We start from the raw sequence: 21,786 nt of genomic DNA on the forward strand, positions 1-21,786 counted from the left end.
CATAATACGAACCCTTTGAAAAACATTTTCAGGCAATGAATCATGGAGATGCACCTTTCATAATAAATTTTATCAAAAAAACATTGTAATGCAGGAAAGCAGATATATTTCCTTAATGCAAACAAGTATATTATACTTTTATTCTCTCATCAACAAGACCCGTTGCTATGCCTGCCTGCTGGATTTTCAGTTCGTTTTCACCTGTGCTGCAGTTCTGCATCCCCTGGGCCCAGAGAGATTCAAGAATTCTTAAAAATAAGAAGAGAATAAATATGTGTGTGTTAAGTTAGTTTTCCTATTCTGTATCATGTACGGTTAGTCTTCAATAAATTCTATGTTTGATGTTTTAATCCCCATAATAAATTTTTTTTGTTGAGACCCTGTTTAGATGGTCACTAGGTTAGTTTGTGACTCTGTGTTCATTATAGTCCTTTAAACATCTGTGTTAGTCAGTTTCTTAATAAAAATGTAAACCATTTATTGCCTATTGCGTCCTTATTTGACAGGTATACGTTTTTTGTTTCTTCGTCGGGCATGATAATAAGGTCTATTATCTTTGGATTCTGACCTCACTCCTTTAGACTTTGAGACTGGTCCTCTGAAATAGCCATTTTGTTTTTCATTAAATTAATTAAATGTATAAATAAATTATAACCCAAGGAGCAGTAAACACATTGTCACTGAAAAACATACTGTCTGAAAACAAAGAATTATGCACGACTTAAAGGACGCCTTCACTGATTGGGAACTTGCTTCTTTTGGCTCTAGTTTGATTAGTGCATGTACAAAAATGCCTTTAAACTTCTTTCTGACTTCCCTATATCAAAATATCTCTTCTAGCTAAAAAGAAATCCTCCAGTTCAGATTATGTCATCTTGTTGCTCACACTATGGACTTTCTAATCATAGTCTACCTGTTTTTCCAGAGCTCCCCCAGATGACATCATCTGAACTCCTAATGATAAAAAACTACTCTGGGGGTGATGTCATCTGGAGGAGTTTTTCAGCTATAAGCAGAGAAATATTTTAATTTAAGGGAAGTTAGAGGAAAGTTAAAAGTTAATTATTTTCACAAACAGCACATAGAGAAATGTCACATAACGGGATGTCTGTCAATCATGGAAAGTTCCCTCAATTGTTTTATGTTTTCTTCTGTGCATTGATTCTCTTTAATCTCAATTCGATATATTTTCCCTCTTCTTTAGTCATGCTGCCAAACACACACACCATGTTTACGTCCATATGCATTAAGTCAAGACCACAGACTAAACACAATATATAGAACTATGCATATTATATATTCTGCTATCCTCTTCTTTCACACCAACTAACTTAATGTCCTCTCTCACTAAATCCATAAATCTCCTTTTTGGTCTTACCTTCTGCCTGGCAGCTTCAACCTCAGCATCCTTCTACCAATATATTCACAGTCTCTTTTCTGAACATGTCCAAACCACCTCAATCTGATCTCTCTGACCTAATCTCTGAAACATCTAACATGAGCTGTCCCTCTGATGTACTCATTCCTTATTCTGTCCATCCTCATCACTCCCAAAGAGAACCTCAACATCTTAAGCTATGCTACCTCCAGCTCTGCCTCGTGTCTTTTCATCACCTTACCACGGTCTTACAGCTCTCATACATGTCCTGCACAATTCTAACAAACTTCTCTGCCACTCCAGACTTCCTCATGCAATACCACAACACTTCTCTCAGAACCCTGTCATACGCTTTCTCTAAATCTATCTAAGACACAGTGCAACCTCACATGACCTTCTCTGTAATTCTCCATCAGGAAACTACTGCACTTACACTATGGTATCAAAAAAGAAAAAATACACTAAACAAAAGGGAACTGTACACATAATTTACATAATTCTATTCTCAATTTATTCACACTTATTTTCCAGTCATTAACTTAGAAACAATGAAATTAATTTTCTGCCAAAGTTTGATCTTTATTAACACAATTTTCTCACTTTGATCAGATTGTATACAATTTATTTTCATTCTTTGACACTTGGGAGATTGATTTGGAAGTGTAGTATATGGCCACAGTGTGGCAGAATATTCGATATCAGACATGTCATATCAGTGCATTATACAATACAAACCCAAGAGTTTAAAAAGTCTCACAGTGAGGGTATATTGAAGGATCAATGAGGCAATCAGTCCTATATACTCAAAATACATTTTCACATGAGCTTCTTTGGTCTTTAAAATAATACTATTTAGGGAAGAAAACATCTACTGCACTAGATGCTAACATTAAAATGTTGTTAATGCAAATATATACACACATTTCAGATAACTTTTGATATTCAATTTAATGACAACTGCACATTTTTATTATGTACAGCTTCTGCATATTAATCCAAGAATTATGAGTAAATGTTTTATATTTAAACAGGTTACAATATCATATTGCCACATTGCACATGTTTTTGAAACTACTTATTTTTACAGGCACCAAGAGAAAATGCACAATATTATCCAAGCATTTTATAAATTATTCAGTGGTCAGACTGAGCTACTTCTTCAAATTTAACTGTTTCTCTGAATAAATATTACTGTTACAGGTAAACAAAAATCTTAAAGAAACTAAAGCATTCATCATCACATCACTGACCATTTTATCAAACCTTCTCAAACATCTAACCACATTTAATCTATCAAACACTAACACCAGACTATTTTCAAATTACTAGCACCCTCAGTACATGTAGCAGCCTTCCTGTGTTTAAATTAGATTTTTTTCAAGTGCAAATAAATGCAAACACCAAAGTAGGGAACAAAACAATTTTTAAACTATTTTCTTAAATATTTAAAAATAATTTAAAAATATTTAAACAACCCCCCCATGAAATCTGTAGGACCTTGCACATTATAAAAACATTACAACATGCATCAAAAAATGTTTTTATACAAAACCTGTCACCAAATTAGGCATTTTAAACTGGAATAGTCATATAGTCAAAATGTCTGAAATCCTGGAGGGACTGATATAATTAAAGTTCTAAGTTCTGAAAACATGTTGAGTTACCAAACATTTTTACTGCAAAAAGTATTTGAGAAGATCTTCTACATAACTTCATCAAAAGATATATTTGGCATGTAACTTGATCCCTTGATAATAACATTAGTATAGCGTAATAACAAAATAGAGTTCTATTCAGGCTTGTTTGCATTGCGGTACAGAGTGTCCTGTTGCTACTCAGGTCCCACCTTAGAACAGTGTTGGGAAAACAGCTCTTTAATAAATCTGACTGAAACATTCCATTACCATGCTACAGTCAATTGATGCAACCATTTATTCTGACACTTGAAACCACTTTCACGTAGCCTTAACGCAGGGTTATATCCTGGCATCACTTCTCAACTGGAGTCATCGTCACAGTAACTTCTATACTGTTTATCGAACCTCTGTTGCTGTAAACACAGAGTTCATGTCAGAGGATACTTGCTGGTATTATGAGGTGATAATTTTAAGAAGCTATACAAAAAGTTGTATTTCTGCTTTGGCACTGTGCAACATGTTTTCAAACATGCAGTTAACAGTCATGTTTAAGCATGTCCCTGAGTGTAACACCCACATTTACTCCCTAAGTCTTCTATCTCTGCAGTGATGCCAAGAGGCATCCCCTGAAAACACTCCACAGAAGTCTTTATGCTGCAGCCTGCTGCTAAAAATATATCTAATGTACACAGTAAAACACGTGATGGATGTGCTGTACACTAAATTATAAAAAAAAACAAAAAAAACAAAACCAGAGCACCAAAACAGCATCAGGGTAGCATAAAGGGAAAATGTTATACTGGTGTGTAGTTTCTCTCAGACTGTGCTGAACAACAAAGGCAGGTGTCATTTCTCAGTGACCGCAGCAGCCATCGGAGCGCGCATGGTTCCACGTGCTGTAGCAGCCAGCTCCTCGATTTCTGCATTTAGTCGCCTGATTACCCACTCCATAGCTTCACGACCCTAATCAAGAAAAAGCAAAGAAATAGTCTAGAGGAGGCAAGGTGAATAGAAGGAGGGGCAAGAATTATCTGTTGGTGTCAAGAAAGAGCAGTGTCCAGTTCCCACCATGGGGGGATTAGATCTTTTCCAATACCAACAATCTGTCAATCACACTCAATTCATAGTCAGTTACATAAAGGTGAGAATGAATCCAAGGTTAGAACTCCTGTTTCAATGTTTTTCAAGTAAAGCATTAAAAATCCCTTTAAGTAAAAAAAGATCCATATTTATATAATTATTGCTTTGCATGTGGTCATTCCAAACAGCTGTGCATAAAACAATTTTGTCTTTGTATTTCTATTACACAAAACCCTGTTTTATAAAAAAACATTTCATAGCCTTGAGCAGGCTCTGTGAAGCTATTCAGTTATGTAAAATAATATCAATCTGTACCCCGCAACAATTAAGAAGAGGAGTTACAAGTAAACACCGCTTCATTTTCAGGGATTACAAAACTAAAGTTTAGAAACCTTTGTAACAAGTATTACAAGATCAATTTAGTATTTTAAAAGTAGTTTAAATCAATTCACATTTGACAAGCGAGCAAGTATTTTATAAATTATGTCTTGGTCAGACATATTCTTTTTAAGTGCATGTCTCAATAAATATTTAATCCAGATGTACAGTTTAAAATATAACAGGCCTAAAACATGTTATGGGATCCCACTCAACATACAGTTTTAAGCGACGTCCTACCTTTCCGGCATTAGTAGAAATGGTGCTGGCCATAACTCCCTCTAAATAACTGCTGAGACTGACACCTTTTACAGAGATGATAGCCTCCTGAGTAAGTGTAGTTCTAAAAAATAAATAAATTAGTTTTTAGGTTGAAAGTTGACTTTAACAATCAGACAGTCTGTGCAAAAAACGGCATTTGTCTATGCAATTCCTTAGAAAAAAACACGTACTTCTCTGGATCCTCAGGGTGTGGTTTGTATGTTAACTTCTCATCCACACTAACCATATTTGTGAAAGTGATCTAAAAAAAAATTTGAAAAAAAAATTAAAACTGGTAAAATACTACATGTAATGACTTATATACCAGCTACAGTGGATTGTCTGACAAGATCCAAACTCTGCTGTGAATGTTCATTGTTGAAAAGTGAGCTATTAACCTGTGTAACAAGCAAGACTTAATTCCACAAGTGTTTCATGCACTAACCTTAATTGTTATCTCAAATGGAAGTCACAAAGGTGGATTTGGATGAGTTAGGAGTATTTGTGGTTGAGACATCCAAAACAGAACATGTTTTGTAAACAGCTGAAAATGTTTGTGCTAAAGAAAAAAGGGTAAAAACTTCCATCTTTTACCTTACAATATAACTTTAGGGATCAATAAAACGTGCTATGCACTACTAGCAAAAGTTATGGCCTATGAGTTTATGCCACTTCCACCAGTAGTACATCAAGGTAAGGTAGACACTTACACAATATTGTGTGTTTTGATAGTAACCTATACCTGGGTCCCAGGATGAATGATAACTATAAGCCATAGACATTCAGGTATACTAAACTCTAAATCTCAACATTAACTCAAAGTAAGAAAGTGCCATGTTATAATTACTCACATTTGTGGACTGAAGCTCAAAAGTCTTCTCTGTGGGATCCACAAGTGAGTGCTCCTTCACATATGTATATGTTCGGGAGTTGCCAATGATCTGAAAAAAATAAAATAAAATTACACTTTATTACATAACTGAAATAAACTGCTAAGACAGTTTGTTTGCAGATGCTTTTTAATATGCCTTTTTTATTGACTTGTTTCTCTATTTATTCTATTATGTTCATCTCCTATGTGATTAAGCTATCACAAATCTTTAAGTACAATCTCCTGACTTGAGCATAATTTACCAGACGTTACCACTAAATGTTAAAACTTGAATCTGAAATATTTATGCTCACAGTCAACACTAATTTGGTTAATGAATTCACATGTATTTTTTTCCTAAAGCAATCTTTGTCTTAAATTGAAAATACAGGGGTCAAGTGACACCGGATGAAGTCTTCATGATACATCCAGTATACATACTTACACTTAAGCTTAGCAGTGATATGCTTTGAGTCAATCAGATTATGATTACTTGTATGTTAATATGCAATCAATGACTCAGTCTATGATAGAGATTGTCCTCAGAATTAAATGGGCTATTCATAGATTGTCTCTAAGTACAGTACATCCTCAAACGTCTAACCAAAAGTTAGTGCTAAAGAGCAGCAGCTGATAAAAACAGCTTACAATTGTTTGCATAGATTAAAACATGTTAGAGTAGCATGAAATTATCTATTCTCCATCGTTATCATTACTGTATTCAGAAAGTAAAAGAGAAAGGGTAAAAGTTCAAATGACATGTTGCATAAGCCCCGAGGTCAGCATCCTTGCTCTGCCTTCAAGTGACCTACAGTTTGAACTGAGCTGATATAGAGATGGAAAGTTACGTCGCATGCTATCATGGGTTACACTTCAGCAATGACAAAAATGGCACAAGTGTGTTCTGTACATCACGAGTCATGGCGCACAGCCATGAACTCGCTTGGGCTTAGGCCAACACCAGCAAGAAGGTCAGCTGCTGCTGGCCCTGGACAGAAAAAGCCTTGGTGAAACCATTAACTAAACTTGCAGATTCTTGTGTGGTCTTTTTCAAAGTAGTTTTAAGCCAATGTAGTGTTCATAAATCTTTATCTGGTATGCTGCAATACTTTGTTGTTGAGTGTTGTACATCAAAGAGAAGCACAAACATTCTAGAAGGCCATGTGGTTTTCAGTACAGGGTTACATGTGAGAATTTATGCATGTCCCAAGGTAATTAAAGTAAGACTGGTGAGGCAATTTGAAAGTGATGGTGGATCATAGCCCAACACTACTGAAACAGTCTGGGGTTTTCAAACTCACAGATTTCACTATAGATGGAAGGCCCCACTCTGTGCTGAGCAGTCTTTCACTGTGGAGGCGTCCCTGCTTGTCAATGCCTCTGTCCAAAACGTCCACTCCAATCACACTTGGGTTCATGGGGTTGGGGTATTTCTGCATAGCAGCCTTGGTCACCGTCTCCCAAGGATGACTTGAGAAAAGTCAAAATTTAAAAAATGTCCATTGAAACAAATGTGTATACAAATAAATACACCGCAAATATGTTATTGTTATTAAATAATGTATTCTTTGCAACTTTAAAGTAGAAATGAAAATAAACCTTTAATGTCACACTGAAATGTATATTTGTAATTTTTTAAAACTACTAACTAGTATATGAAACATACTCTTTATTAAATATACTAGTCTAGCCAACCAAGATTCAATGGTACTTAGTATCTAAGTGATAATAATCAATTCATATACTGTATAATAACATTACATTAACAGAAAAAACTCGCTACTACTTCGTTAGCTACTACTGAGTATTACTTTTGTCACAAGTAGATCTTGCTACACATCTACAATGGCTGCATTTATATTCATAAGTGGCTTGCTTATAATGGAGAATAGCTGCTTTTACCTAATTAATTAATTAACCAATCAATCCATCAATCAATCAATCTTTGTGATCGTATTTATTTATTTAAGTTTTACAGACCGAGAACGACTGAATGTGGTTCAGTCACGGTAGACTACTTCTACCTAGCAATAGTGAAAAGTAAAATGAAGAATAATGACGCCGCTTATTTGAATAGAACTCTTGTAAAAATCCTGGCTACTCAAACGTAATGAGTCGTGCACAGTTGCTAAGGAGACGTCTGAACGCACAAACGCTGCCTAGTGACGCAAAGGAGGCATGGCAGCAGAATGTAGGGGAAAGGTCGCGCGCTAAGGACTGGCCCTGTCCGACACATTACGCAATTTCACCTTTTTTTTTTTACTGCGAACAGAACCATGCACCTTAAACTCACGTCTTTAAATTGATTTAAATATAAATATATATCTTTATTTACACTATTAGCGACTGTGCGCACAATTTTAAAGTGCGACATTAATTTGAAAACACGGAGGAAACTCTGTCTAACGCAATACATGACGTGACTAACGTTACCCTCTAATGTAATGTTAAGTCTGCGGGCTTTAAAGTGTGACATTTTCAGTTAGCGTATGAACCGTGCGTGTGCTGTTCAGCGGATAAATCTATCTTGAACCAGACACTGAAGAGCTGACAACAATTAAACCTGACGTAGTTAAGTATCGTCAACTCACTTGAAAACGTGCTCTGATGTCCAGATCTTCATATTTTTAAGTTGACAGGAGGTAGTGATGCCGGAACAGATGCGTGGATGTGCCGGTAGGAAACTAGTTACGCTGACTAAAAACTGAGCGGACCACGTTCAGACAACTGCGTGTGTGTGTGTGTGTGCCCTCGTGCCCTCCCATGCCCGCCTACTTTAGTCAGATGACTCCATTACGCACTTACGTTAGCTCGGCAAAAGCTTTTCACCGTTCATTGACACTGGAGACGGCTGCGTGAGAGCTGTAGTGAAATGGAGAGAGCGTAAACGAAGACAGTACATCTTGTCACCTTCACCGCATACCTGAGCAGCTTTGAATGCCGTATCTTTCATGTTACACAATTCGGTCCAGTGAAGGTTGAACGTTCCGTTTAACCTTGGAGTAAGAAGGTTATAGTCTAGGTTATAGTTCAATTACTGTACTTTACTTTATTACACAAACTAATTCAATTTTTGATACTATATAGCCACGTAATTACATTTCAGAGAAAAATATTAAACGTTTTTACTACATTTATTTTAAAGCTTTAGTTACAAGTAATTTTGCAGATGTAGATTTTTAAAGGCAAAATATAATCAGCATCTACACAGTAGTATTTATACAGCCCACACATGACAAGCAGTGCACACATGCATCACAATTTATACAATAATATTAATATATATATTATTCCAACATAGGCACCTCTGTATTTTTAGTACTAACTGTATTTTGGAGCCATATTTTTATTTTAATGGTCAATTGATTGAGTGTGAAAAGTAGATTTTTCCTTTTTTGATAACATTTAGTTTCTCTAAACTGTGGTAAAACTACTGTTTTCTTGATCGCATTGCCACCATTTCATTTTGAGCCAAAACTGCTCTCTGAGAGGCAATAATGCATTTCTTAAATGTAGGTTGTCTGCTTTGTCCCAGCACTGAAATGAATTGGTTCTACTTTATGGGAGTATTACAGGGGCACTTCCACGTCATTTGTGCTTATCTCAGAGTGCAGGCACACTGGCCAACTTATGTGCAATCGCTGTGTCCCAGACTTGGAACAGTGGGCGGAAACAGTAGACGCACTGTGTGTACTTCAACGTATCGCTATCACTGTGCTGTCAGAGTGCTGTCTGTCACAGCAGTGTTTAGTTTGGTTCAGTGTATCTTCAAATGATAAAAATGATATACATTTTTTAAGTACAATATTGCATGTACTCACAAATGTCAGAAATCACACCTTGGTTTTACTGTTTTAATTACCGTCATAACTTAGATACAAAACACTCAATGTAACATTAATTGTAGGTTGAAAAACAGGACAAACAGTGTTAAAACCACAGTTCAATTTATATGGCTGTGGATTACATAGAGCTGGCATAACATAAAATGTTTCCTATATACTGTAAATATAAAAAAATAACAGGGTTTTGGAATACTTACTGTTAAAGCAGCTTTAATCAGCAGAAATAAATATACAAATTATTTGAAGAATACATACAAGATAAAGCACTATTGTGTAGAATACGTCACGGCACAGCATTCTTTTAAGTAAAGGCTATCTTGCCATAACCATAGGCATATAATAAACTACAAAATAGTTCCTTTTCATTTCAAAATCCACATTTTTTTCGATCTTTGCAACATGGTGTCAAACCTGTACACTACACTGTATGCTCAGCGTCTTCTACAGTTTCTTGGCTTGTTTCAGTTACTGTTTCCAGTTTAACTTCCATTTGAGACTGAACCTTTGTCGTTGCTGGTGATGAGGATGCCTCCTCTTCTTCATCCCAGTCTAGATCAGCAGTGGCATCCTGGTACTGCTGGTATTCCGATACCAGGTCATTTACGTTGCTCTCTGCCTCAGTGAACTCCATTTCATCCATACCTTCCCCTGTATACCAATGGAGAAAAGCCTTCCGCCGGAACATCAGGGAGAACTGCTCACCCACCCGGCGGAATATCTCCTGAATAGCGGTGTTATTGCCAATGAAGGTGGAGGCCATTTTGAGGCCTCGAGGTGGGATGTCACACACGGCAACCTTGACATTATGGGGGATCCAGTCCACAAAGTAGTTGCTGTTTTTTTGTTGGATTGCAAGCATTTGTTCATCTACCTCTCTGGTGGACATCCTGCCACGGAAAACGCCAGCGACTGTGAGGTAGCGCCCTCGTCTTGGGTCACATGCTGTCATCATGTTGCGAGGATCGAACATCTGCTGGGTGAGCTCAGGCACAGTGAGGGCTCTGTACTGTTGGCTGCCACGGGCTGTCAGTGGGGCAAAGCCTGGCATGAAGAAGTGGAGGCGAGGAAAAGGCACCATGTTGACAGCTAACTTCCTCAGGTCTGCGTTGAGCTGTCCAGGGAATCTCAGGGAGGTTGTGACTCCACTCATGGTCATAGAAACTAAGTGGTTGAGGTCTCCGTAAGTCGGTGTCGTTAGTTTCAAGGTGCGGAAACAGATGTCATAGAGAGCTTCATTGTCGATGCAGTAGGTCGCATCTGTATTCTCTAGGAGCTGATGGACCGACAGGATGGCATTGTAGGGCTCAACCACTGTGTCAGAGACTTTAGGAGAGGGCATGACACTGAAGCTACTCATAATGCGGTCAGGGTACTCTTCTCGGATCTTGTTTATGATCAGGGTTCCCATGCCGGAGCCAGTGCCACCTCCTAGCGAGTGAACCAGCTGGAAGCCCTGCAGGCAATCACAGCTTTCACTCTCATTCCTTACTCTGTCAATCACCTGCTCCACCAGCTCTGCGCCCTCTGTATAGTGGCCCTTTGCCCAGTTATTCCCAGCTCCAGAGTTCCCTGTAACACCAAAATAAAGGTTACTCCAATTCCATCACTGGTCGAAAAAAACACTTCAGGATATAATGACACGATGGAGGATTTATCTTTCAGGTTGCCTCTTTATCCAGAGCACCAAATTCTGTTTGACAGTATGATACATCTATGTTTTTGCAGTTCTAGGTCTTCTTTTTTAAAAACAAAATCATGAAAATGATCTTACACTGAATATGTAAAAGCATGAGAAACTCGCAGTGAATTCCCTATATGACAATTTTTTCATTAGTCTCACCATGGATAAAGTTGTCTGGCCTAAAAAGGGCGCCAATGCGGCTTCCTCTTATACTGTCCATGGTGCCAGGCTCCAAATCAACGAGCAGTGCTCTGGGCACATATTTTCCACCTAGAAATCCAATCAAGAGTATTTACAATACAGCCAGAAATATCAATCTTAAACTCCGAAAAAAAATAAAAATAATAATGAGTACTTTGGACACAGATTACAAAATAAAAATTATGATTATTATTATTAAAAAAATGATTAAAAGATTAATTATATTATAAAATTATAATATCATCTTTTACCATGTGCCTCATTGAAGTAGACATTGATCCTTTCCAATTGGAGCTCGCTGTCTCCCTCATAGAAGCCTGTTGCGTTGATCCCATGTTCTTCCCCGATCACTTCCCAAAACTAGAAGGACAAAGCCACAGAAATATATAATTGCTTTGGTAATAATGGCTTATCTTGAGTTCAGTGAAATGTTAACAACTTGCACAACTGTTTAAAGGCTAGATGTTTAAAGAGATCCCCACTTTTATATGTAGTTGTGTTGGTCTAGCAGTATTTCTCTCTCCAGTCAGTGCAGGACTGGAAAATACACTCTTACACTGACTTTTTACCAGCTGCATTCATCTTAAGATGCACGTATGTTTATTGGTCTACAAGTTGCAAAACAAACGTAGCCATGTAGCTACTTAATCGTAGTAGCTACATGGCGTAATCATCCCATCTTGTGTCTTGCACACAATTACATCATGTTAAATTCTAAGGAATGTAATTTAAAGCAATAGAACTACTACAAAACTTTTGCAACAGTATGTGCCATGTCAGTTTGTTTCAGTATTATCTCGTAGTTTTTTCTCTTGTTTTGTGGTAGGCATGATAAACATGTCCCACCCCTTGCTAGCCCTTATCTTTTCCCTGAATGACAGTGAACACCCTGCATCACTCACAGCTGTTGGTGGCAACATGGAAAAAAAAATACTTACAATATCAAAATACACAGCATAACTTTAAAACCAAAATTATTAAGTGTTTAAAATTAAGTAGATCGTTAAATAGAACTTTTTTCTATTTTTGTTATGATATTTAGGTTAAAATATTCACACATTTTACTTCAACCAATGTGAAAAACAATTCACATTGTCTCTTGTATGCTGACTTTAATCATCCAGCAGATATACTATCAATAGTTTATATGCCAAGAGATGTTTGTTATAATTCATCACAAAATTACATTGTAAGTTCAGATGTGGGCCATGGAGATGAACAGAACAATATTTAAAGTCTCATCAACACTTTAAACAAAGTCATCCCTAATGCATATTTCAACTCGTATAACAGAGTAGAAAGAATTTTATTTCACTACCTTAGAGCCGATCTGGTTGCCGCATTGTCCAATTTGCAGATGCACAATCTCACGCATGATGAGCGAGCTACAGTACAAAGAGTAGCTGGTGGCCTCTGTTAACCTACAGTTCTATAACCGCTATTTTATACTGTACCAGAAATGATGTCATCTGTGATGTCAGGGAGTTAAACACGCATTAGGGGCCCATAATACACTACACAGAATAATGAATACAAAATGAATATTTATATGAAGGCAATACACTATAGGGATCTACACTAGGTTAAGTGGAGTATTTCTACTACGAAAGTATGCAGACAAACATTGTGACCAAACATTTAAAAATTAATTCCTTATCAACTGTTGCACTGGAAGGCGTTAGTATACACTTGTTGAAACAATACAGAATAAATGTATTTTATATTGAGTCTTTGCTTTACTGGCTCTATGTCTAAACATAATAATATTAATATAACATAACATATTAATCATATTAAAGAAACATTTATGAATTGGCTTCCGAATGAGATTTAAAAATAAAAATATCTAATATAACTATTAGCTTTTTAATACCAGACTTTAAGTACATTGTATATATATATATATATATATATATATGTATATATATATATATGGAATATATATATATATATATATATATGTATATATATATATATGGAATATATATATATATATATATATATATATATATATGTATGTATATATATATATATATATATATATATATATATGTATATATATATATATATACATATATATATATATATGTGTATATATATATATATATATATATACATATATATATATATATATTCACTGTATATATTGTAAATGTTCATTTCTCCATAAAAGGTCCAAAAATTACATAATAATCAGTATTTCTGTTTCAGCGTATTAATTCACTGCATATAGAAACAAAGAAAATTAATGGAGATATTGCATGAGAAATGCTACCATCTAGAGGAATAAAAAAACATAACATCGTTCAGCTTTTTTTTTTATTGTCATTGGATTATTATTTGATTCTATGTTCACTTTATATAAAAAATAAAGGTTTTACAACATTTAACATGAACCAATAAGAAATTAAATGAATGGACAAAATCAAAACAGTTAGAGAATTATCCAGTTTTTGCAGAAAGAAATTAAAACAAACCAAACAGCACAGCCTTTCCGAAATAAGTACATACATACATTTTGCATTTAGAATTAAATGTAATATTATGATTAGTGGTAGCAGCTATTGTTGAAGTGTTGTTATTGACAAAGGACATGTGTGACACAGTCATTTATTGATTTACAGTCTTCTCTCATGACACGCAAACCTGTCACAGGTGATAGTGTAACATGTTTGCATGTTCTTCAAATGTTTGCACAATCTCCTCCAGGTTAATTACAGACTAGGTTGTTGAGGTTGATCACACAAAAAACTGCCTTGTGATTGTGACTCTCAGATACATAATGCAGCATTATTTTGACTGCTTCCAGTTGAGTCGAATTAATCTAAGTATCAGCAGACTGATGGATGTACACTGCACTCTGACCTTTTTTAAAAATATGTCACCAATAATTTACAGATGTAAGGTTTTTTACTTTTTTCTCCATTAGAATTTTTAAAAATCTTGTTGTTTGTTTTGTTAGATTATTTAAATTGTTGTTGTTGCCAGTGGTATCATAGTAAAATAGCATTTCTTTTGTTAGCACTCTCACCATTACCCAAATTTGTTTTGGGGCCTTTTTCAGCTGTACACTTTGATACCAATTTCCCAGACACTTGAAGAAAACTATTGAACAAACAAACTTTTCAAGCAAAAGGCCAAACATTTGTTTTTTTGTTTTAAAAGTAGTTCGAATATGTACGTTTAAACTCTCGGGAAAAAATGTCATTTTTCAATAGCCTCTGTGGTTGTAATTTAATAGACTAAGTCTTTGCATTATTAAAGAAAATAGCTGTCAAATATTAACGATGAAGTTTACAGCCTCGTCGTTTGCTTGTGATGGAAAAATATGACATTGCCTGAGTTCACTGAGGATTTATGATCTGACACACAGAAACATTTGAGTTGTTTTCAAATATTACAACAATAGACAATATAATTTTATATAAATTACATTAAAAAGTTATAAAAACAAAATGTTGAGACTGGGTCCGTGTAGAAGACAACATAATGTTCATATTGTAATTCTGTGCTGCAAATTTAAACAAGTCTATTAAGCAAACTATGTAGACCCAAACTTTACTGTAAATAAATATACACGAACGCACTTACTGATTTTCGCTTATGTGTTATGGGCTTTAGTGTTACTGATTAATACCTTCTATGTTGATGGGTTGATTACAATTTTTGCTTCAAAGAGGGCGCTTCTCCCCTTCTCTACCTCTGTTTCATGACGCTCCGGGCAGTCATGTGATCCGACTCTGCTTCAGTCCAAATGCATCAAGCCAGAAAGAAGGCGAAAGCGGAAATACTGCAATCTTGACTTCAATCTAAAAGCACATTTCTTTGAGACTAACAAATTTGAACCACTGGCCCAAAGAAGTCCAACCCTGGATTTGGTACCAATGAACTATCTTAACAAAATTTTATTAAATATGTTGAACAAGCTGCTAAAGGTAAAATACTGCTTTCACTCTAGACATTTCTACAACATAGGTCCATATACACTAACAACTCATCTGAAATGTTTCTATTTTTACCCTACGGTATTTGTATTTTTTTAAATGCAGCACTAAATTTCAGGGGATGGTTTTTATGTTGTAGTATTTCTTTAACTTTAATAAAAGGGAAATGTAAAAACTGTAGAATTTATATAGAATACTTTGCTTATTATGTTTTTTATATCTATTGCTGATATTACATAGCATCTTACCAATATTCAACAAAACCTGAATATTATCTCATATAATTTGTTGATCATTTATAGATGAGTAATAAATCTCAGTGGAGTGGTCATTTGGTGTCTACATCATTGTGTGTTGTGTGGTTTGTCTTGCATCAAAATAGTTACTTTTTCTTTCTTTGAATTTGATCAGTGTCTCTTTTGGTCTATGTTCATTTTATGTCTCTCTAGTTGTTTTGTCTATATGTGGTCATTGTAATTTAAATTTATGATAATTTTTCCATCTCTTAGTGAGATCTTTGAGTTTAAAAAAATAAATAAAATTTTTAAATGTTCACGCAGAAATGACCTCTGGGCTCTGCACATTACAGTGTAAATTTAAAATATTGGGAACCCATCTCTTTTGTATGTTAATAAGAAGGACAAAAATAGAGACACCACTGTAATTAAGTTCACCTCAATGACATCAAAAATAAATCTTTAATTGAACTATACATTTATGGCAATTTTCCCATAAATTGAAACAATAAATATATATAAAAGTGAAATTTTTTTATATTTATTACATATTTTAATTATTGGAAAAAAGCGGGGCTGTTGCATATGACTCCATTAATATTTGCAGGTTTACATAACATTGTTCGGTTTGCACATGGGAGTGAAGGTTTCACTTTTGGCTTTATTGTGGAAGTTGCAACCGGAAGTCGAGTTTGTCGTCCCGGAAAACTTACCACGGTTCTTCGTTCCCAGGGTTCCGTGAGAGCCGTTTGCCCCACCCCACCTCTTCAACGCTATCTATCTCAATGTACAATTCTCAGAGAAAATAGGGGGCAAAAATTATTCACTGTAATACTGCAAAGGAACGTTTTTCATTTCCCCTACCGGTTCCTCCCAGCAGACGCGGTCTGTCGGCGGTTAACAAAAAAAAAAAAAAAACCTGTCTCGCCGTTGGATCAGTGATTGAAAACACCGCGGTATGTTCATGTATCATGCACATGTAACCATAATCTACCATACGGATTCAAAGTGAACACAAAAAGCCGAGAGACTTGACAGCGGGCTGTACCTGCGCCAAACGGGAAGATAACGGAGGATTTTCCCGATTATTATCTGGATATAGCTTTATTTCAAGGACATCCAGCAGCCAAAACCCGCCTTTGCTCGCCTGGAGAAGCTTTCCGATGTGAGGAGAAATTAACGTTTCAGGGAGAAAAAGGACTGAGAAGGGGCCTTTTGGGGTCTGGTCAAACCCTCCGAAAAGACGAGCACCAGCATCTGTTGACGGAAAGAGGAAATCATTTTGACATCAGATCAAAACAGGATATTATTGATAAGGTCGCCAACATCAACGACGACAACCCCCCCGAACGGTGTATAATGTGACGGGTTTGCGACAGAAAAAGAAGCCCCGGTGTAGTCTGATGATTCACATGCCGTCATTTTAAGTGGAAATATTTATTTTTTATTTTCCCACCGCCGTCTGATGTGCTTTGGTTAGGTGGAGAGCGGTTAGTCAAAAAAAAAAACAACAACAACAACTTAAAAACATCAACCTTAAATGTATATTTAAAGGGGGAGCCGTTTGAGGAAAAAATGGGCTTTGGTTGTGAGTGGAAATGAATTGAATGCCAGTGCGAGATATCTGCCGAAGATGGGCTCCGGTGGAGACGTTTGCTAAGCGAATTAAACGTAAAGCGTGAAAATATACAGATTTGGGAAAAGCTGCGTTTGGGTCTAAAGCGCCTTTAATGAGACAGGACCAAGTCCTGTGCATCGCAAGGCAAAATTCACATCCACTCTCATATCAATGTTGATGACTTCATTGCGGATTTACAGTGAAAAACACAGGAATCAAGCGCCTGAGAGGGCGGCATCGTCGCTCTGCTCCTTTCTGACCGATCTCTTGCTGATAAATTGCCATTAAATAGCCACATCCATACATACATATTCGTGCCATAGCCTGGTGGGGCCCACCGTCTACTACCTAACAGGTTTATCTGTTTCATCTGCATCTGGCAACATAAATGTCACCCGTTTTGAGCCAGGTGTTCCTTTGCTGGGCCAGCCTAGGAATTTAGGGTCGGAGATTTTCTTCTGATCAGGGTCCTCCCTGCCTGCACCCACCCACCCAACCAACCATCCTGCCTCCCCCTGAACCTATCACTGGGTTTTTGGGAAGATGGGCTGTCTTGGCAATAGTAAGACCGAAGACCAACGAAATGAGGAGAAGGCCCAGAGGGAAGCCAACAAAAAGATAGAGAAGCAGCTCCAAAAAGACAAACAGATATACCGAGCTACTCACCGGCTACTACTGTTGGGTAGGTTTTTGTGAAATGTACCCTGTGTGTTCATTTAAGGCCTAAAGGTCCATTTTGTCCTGGATTGTTGCACCCACAAAGCAATACACGTTACCTTTACCTTTTTTCACCCACAACACAGACCTTGTTTTAATTACTACCTGTGAAAAAATGTTTCGACAACTTCATCAGCCTTTTAAAAAGTGCAGCATCAACAAATTATGCAATGACATGATTGTCAGTACACCATTGGTTTACGGTGTCTTGACTTAGGTCTGTTTAAAATCAAGCTTGTCCCCTGCATTCATAGGTTATTATGGAACATGATTACAGAAAATGTGAGAGACAGTGGACAGACAGACAGCATCTATGTGAAGGCACCACACTCAGGCACCACGCAGAGGCGGAGGGGGGTGCATTTTACATGGCCGTTCACTTTCCTCGACTCATGTATACTGCAGAATTTGTAATCTGTCGTGTTTGTGAGTGCAGTTTAGATTCAGGGAGGGCTTCACCTTGAGATATTTAGATTAAAGTTTGTTGCTATTTTTCAGACTCCACTTTTAGACAGTCCTTTTCACACGAGCCACATGGGATATGGATATTCCTTCATCAACCCTCAAAAACTCTATATTCAAATTGATAACTATTTGTAGTTTCACCTTCTAGGCCTCTATGTAATACTACATTATGTGAACCTCAGCCCAGGGTTAGTATCTTGCTAAAGCTCCCTGAGTAAAAAGAGAGCAAATTAGGATTACTACAAGAATTATTAGCTTCCCTTGAAATGCTGTCTCATTCATTGTAATCTGAAATTGATCTTAGGCCTGTAAACTTACACTCCATACACTCTAAATACCATTAACCCAGCTAATTCTAAATGTATAGGTTATGGGTCCATCTGTCCTAAAGGACATCTTACATTTGCCAAAGAAAAAGGCAATATTCAGAGTTTGTCTTGCTGTGTGCATCACTGGTGCTTACACTTCTTTAAGTATTTACATTAAATAAAAGTACATATAAAAAGTGCAGACGCCCTGTATTCAGACTCCCACCTAAATAAAGTACAGAAGTATCATCAACAAGATTCACTTAGATAATAAATGCAAGAGTAGTTGTTCTGGAGAAGATTTACCTGATTAGATGTATGTATACTGTTTAAACTGCAGAAAGATCAGTGGGGTCATGAAAAGGAAAAGTTTTGATATAGATTTGTTTTAGATAAGTTTTTTTTTTTTTTTTGTCTTTGCTTTCTGTGAAATTATGAATATTTTTACATCATTGGATCTCAAAAAGTAATTTAAAATAAACATTTGAGAAGTTTAGGGGGTAAATCTCTCTTCCATAAACGTGCAAAACAACTTTCTATTTTAATGAAGTGTTACAAGCCTTAAAGTTTGGGAGCCTCTGTTTTAAACCCTTGAAAATCCATTGTGCCTTGCATGTTTAATCGTACGATGGTAATAAAATTTGTCAAACTGAAATGTAATTGCAGCGGTCAAATAAATGTAGGCAAGTAAAAATAAAAATGGTACTTTCTCAAAATTACACCTAAACAACATCTGAGTAAAGGTACACGATAATTTTTACAACATTGATAACATCAGGTAAGATGACTTCAGCCTTGACTGGCAATGATTGGCTGTTTTAAGGCGTCATCATCTTCCTCGGTCCAAGCCGTCCTCATTTTGTGTTACATGTAGCACTAGAAAAGTTTAAGTGTAGACTCTGTACATGCTCATCCAACACAGGCTTTTCCGTGATACTAAGCCTTTAACCAATAATGGATAAAATATAGAGCATAAACATTGTGGCTCTTCCTTCTCATCTGTTATTTCACCAGGACACGAAAATAATTTTTCCCCTATGAATCCAGTGTTAAATGACAAGTTTTAAATCACACTTCACTAGTTTTGATTATATTTTAGTCTTTGCCTTCTAATGGAGTTTTGTACAAATGTAAACTTCTTTTGACTTGTCTTTTTATTCTGTTTTTGCTTTCAGGGGCTGGTGAATCCGGAAAAAGCACAATAGTCAAACAGATGCGAATATTGCACGTTAATGGCTTCAATGCAGAGTAAGTGTTGATTTACGTCATGGTTTTACTCTGTATCACGACACACCGACAGCAGTTTAAAAACAGTGGTGGTTTTGACAGGATCAGATATGAAAATAGTTTGGATTAGATAAGTTAATGATGTGATGATGTTTAGGGGGGAGCCAATGAAGCATTCAATAGTCCTTTAGCAATGGTAACATTGAACAAGTTGACATTCACTGTCCACTTCCCTTAGTGGCAAGCGTCAAAGAAGTTTGTTAGTGGAGAACTTTGTTGTCAGAAGTGTGGAGAAAAAAATGTTAAAAAATCATTTATGACACAACACAACACCAGCACCAGCAGTATTGATATAGTACAATAGAAGGTATACTATAACTTGTGCTGTAGGCTTCCAATAATTTTATTTTGCTGTCATACAGGGTTTTGATCTTTTAAAATATAAAGCTGTAACGATTAGTTGATAAAAAATATTTGTTGGAGATTATGCAGTATCTGATTTTACAGTCAAGGCTTAATCATTTATATTTTCCAAGTACCATTTTGAGCATTCTGTGGTTTGGATTTCAAATAAATTTTTTTTATATTTATTTAGTTGATATGATAGTAAAATTAATTATGAATAAATTATTTATTTTTTAAATTTCAGACTGTTAGTTTGACAAACAAGTTTGGTAAAAGCTTTGTTTGCTTTTTTTTTGCGACATTACTTATACATAAATTGTAACAGTGACTTTGGGGAGCTTGTTGTTGACTTGTCCATACAAGAATGCAGAATATGATAATCTTTTTGTTACGAAATTATATTCTTATGAACTAGAACTTAGAAATTAGTGACTGTCCCTCTCATTTGGGGAAAAAGGAAGTTTGTTTTCTATAGTTGCTACGTGCTACTGATATATCATTGTATTTGTAATAAGAAAACTTAAAATAGAGTCCTGTTTAGGAAACCAAAGTCAAAAGTTTTGGGCATATACTTTTGTAATGTTTTAGAGTAAATACTTGAAGCTGTGTGACACAAGATGAAATCTTTTATCTGTTTTGAATTTTCATGGAAACATTGCCTTAAGTGTTTTCAAGCCACCCTGTCTTGTGAATTTCCTAAAACGCAATCCCATGTTGATGCAATGGAAACAAAAGTCACATTTTTCTATTCTTAATCATCTGTTTTCTAGAAAGGGGCTTTAAAGTAGGACCATCATGATGTGCTTATTTCTGAACAGATGCTCCTCACAGAACGCAGACTCTCTGGCATAATGACAAATCCACAGGCGGCTTTGACTCCCCTATTGCGTTCATAGTCTCCAGGGTTTGTTGCTTTTACTGGGCTGTAAGGTTTCACCTCTGGGTGTTGGGCAGTGCCAGTCAGTGCAAGGTGGTAGGAGGATGAATTCAGGAGGAGATGATGGGGAGTTACATAGTAACAAGAGAAGGATAAGAGGAAGGAGTATGGGAGGCAATATGGCTGAGGTGAGAAGAGATTGGAATGGGGGTTCATTGCAAAGGGGGTGCTCAGTTTTGTTTAGTTTTTTTTTCTCTGAAGGTCCTAGTGAGCGGAATGTAGTCTTTCTCTCTTGTGAAATAAAGGAACAAGAGCTGAGAGTGAAACAGACCCCTCTCTTAAGCTGTCTTGCTTAAGTTTAAATCTCTTCTCCATTTGAGTAAATAAATCAGATTTAAGATATTTCTTAGCTTTCCTGTTTAGTAATCCAAAATCATTGGGATCACTAGTTCCCTTGAGTATGAGAATAGTTGAGTGTTATAAAGATTTTTTTGTCAATTGACTTTACCTGAAGGATTTATTGTATCTGTAATCGTATATATTGATCTATTGTAAAATCGGCTTTAAATTCTGCTTTATCTAAAAAAGTTAGCCCAAACACTTCAGCAACAGTATCAGATTTAATACATATCTTTTCTATTTTCTTTTCCTGGTAAT

At 36.1% G+C, this 21,786-nt stretch overlaps 3 protein-coding genes across 4 annotated transcripts in view; 1 reads left to right on the forward strand and 2 right to left on the reverse strand.

Moving 5' to 3' along the window:
- Window positions 1-1,932: 1,932 nt before the first annotated feature.
- Window positions 1,933-8,356, reverse strand: prelid3b (PRELI domain containing 3). 2 transcript variants are annotated; one of them, XM_067504614.1, is made up of 6 exons: window positions 8,197-8,356; window positions 6,907-7,075; window positions 5,586-5,675; window positions 4,926-4,996; window positions 4,714-4,816; window positions 1,933-3,978 (listed from the first exon to the last, which is right to left on the reverse strand). In XM_067504614.1, exons 1-6 carry the CDS (start codon window positions 8,226-8,228, stop codon window positions 3,862-3,864), a joined length of 582 nt encoding a protein of 193 aa, XP_067360715.1. In that variant the 5' UTR covers window positions 8,229-8,356; the 3' UTR covers window positions 1,933-3,861. The 2 variants fall into 2 exon arrangements, with proteins under 2 accessions (XP_067360715.1, XP_067360716.1); XM_067504615.1 differs by having other exon boundaries at window positions 1,933-4,005.
- Window positions 8,357-9,445: 1,089 nt separating this feature from the next.
- On the reverse strand, window positions 9,446-12,826 carry tubb1 (tubulin, beta 1 class VI). The gene is made up of 4 exons (XM_067504613.1): window positions 12,651-12,826; window positions 11,584-11,692; window positions 11,291-11,401; window positions 9,446-11,019 (listed from the first exon to the last, which is right to left on the reverse strand). Exons 1-4 carry the CDS (start codon window positions 12,705-12,707, stop codon window positions 9,869-9,871), a joined length of 1,428 nt encoding a protein of 475 aa, XP_067360714.1. The 5' UTR covers window positions 12,708-12,826; the 3' UTR covers window positions 9,446-9,868.
- Window positions 12,827-16,219: 3,393 nt separating this feature from the next.
- Window positions 16,220-21,786, forward strand: part of LOC137127519 (guanine nucleotide-binding protein G(s) subunit alpha-like) — a 31,501-nt gene continuing 25,934 nt past the window's right edge. The window contains exons 1-2 of the mRNA XM_067504600.1: window positions 16,220-17,812; window positions 19,796-19,868. Of these exons, the coding sequence (XP_067360701.1) occupies window positions 17,674-17,812; window positions 19,796-19,868 (212 nt within the window). The 5' untranslated portion in view covers window positions 16,220-17,673. The remainder of the gene's footprint in view (window positions 17,813-19,795; window positions 19,869-21,786) is intronic.

The sequence above is a fragment of the Channa argus genome, chromosome 5 (assembly GCF_033026475.1).
Source record: "Channa argus isolate prfri chromosome 5, Channa argus male v1.0, whole genome shotgun sequence".
In the NCBI taxonomy this organism is placed as follows: Eukaryota; Metazoa; Chordata; class Actinopteri; order Anabantiformes; family Channidae; genus Channa; species Channa argus.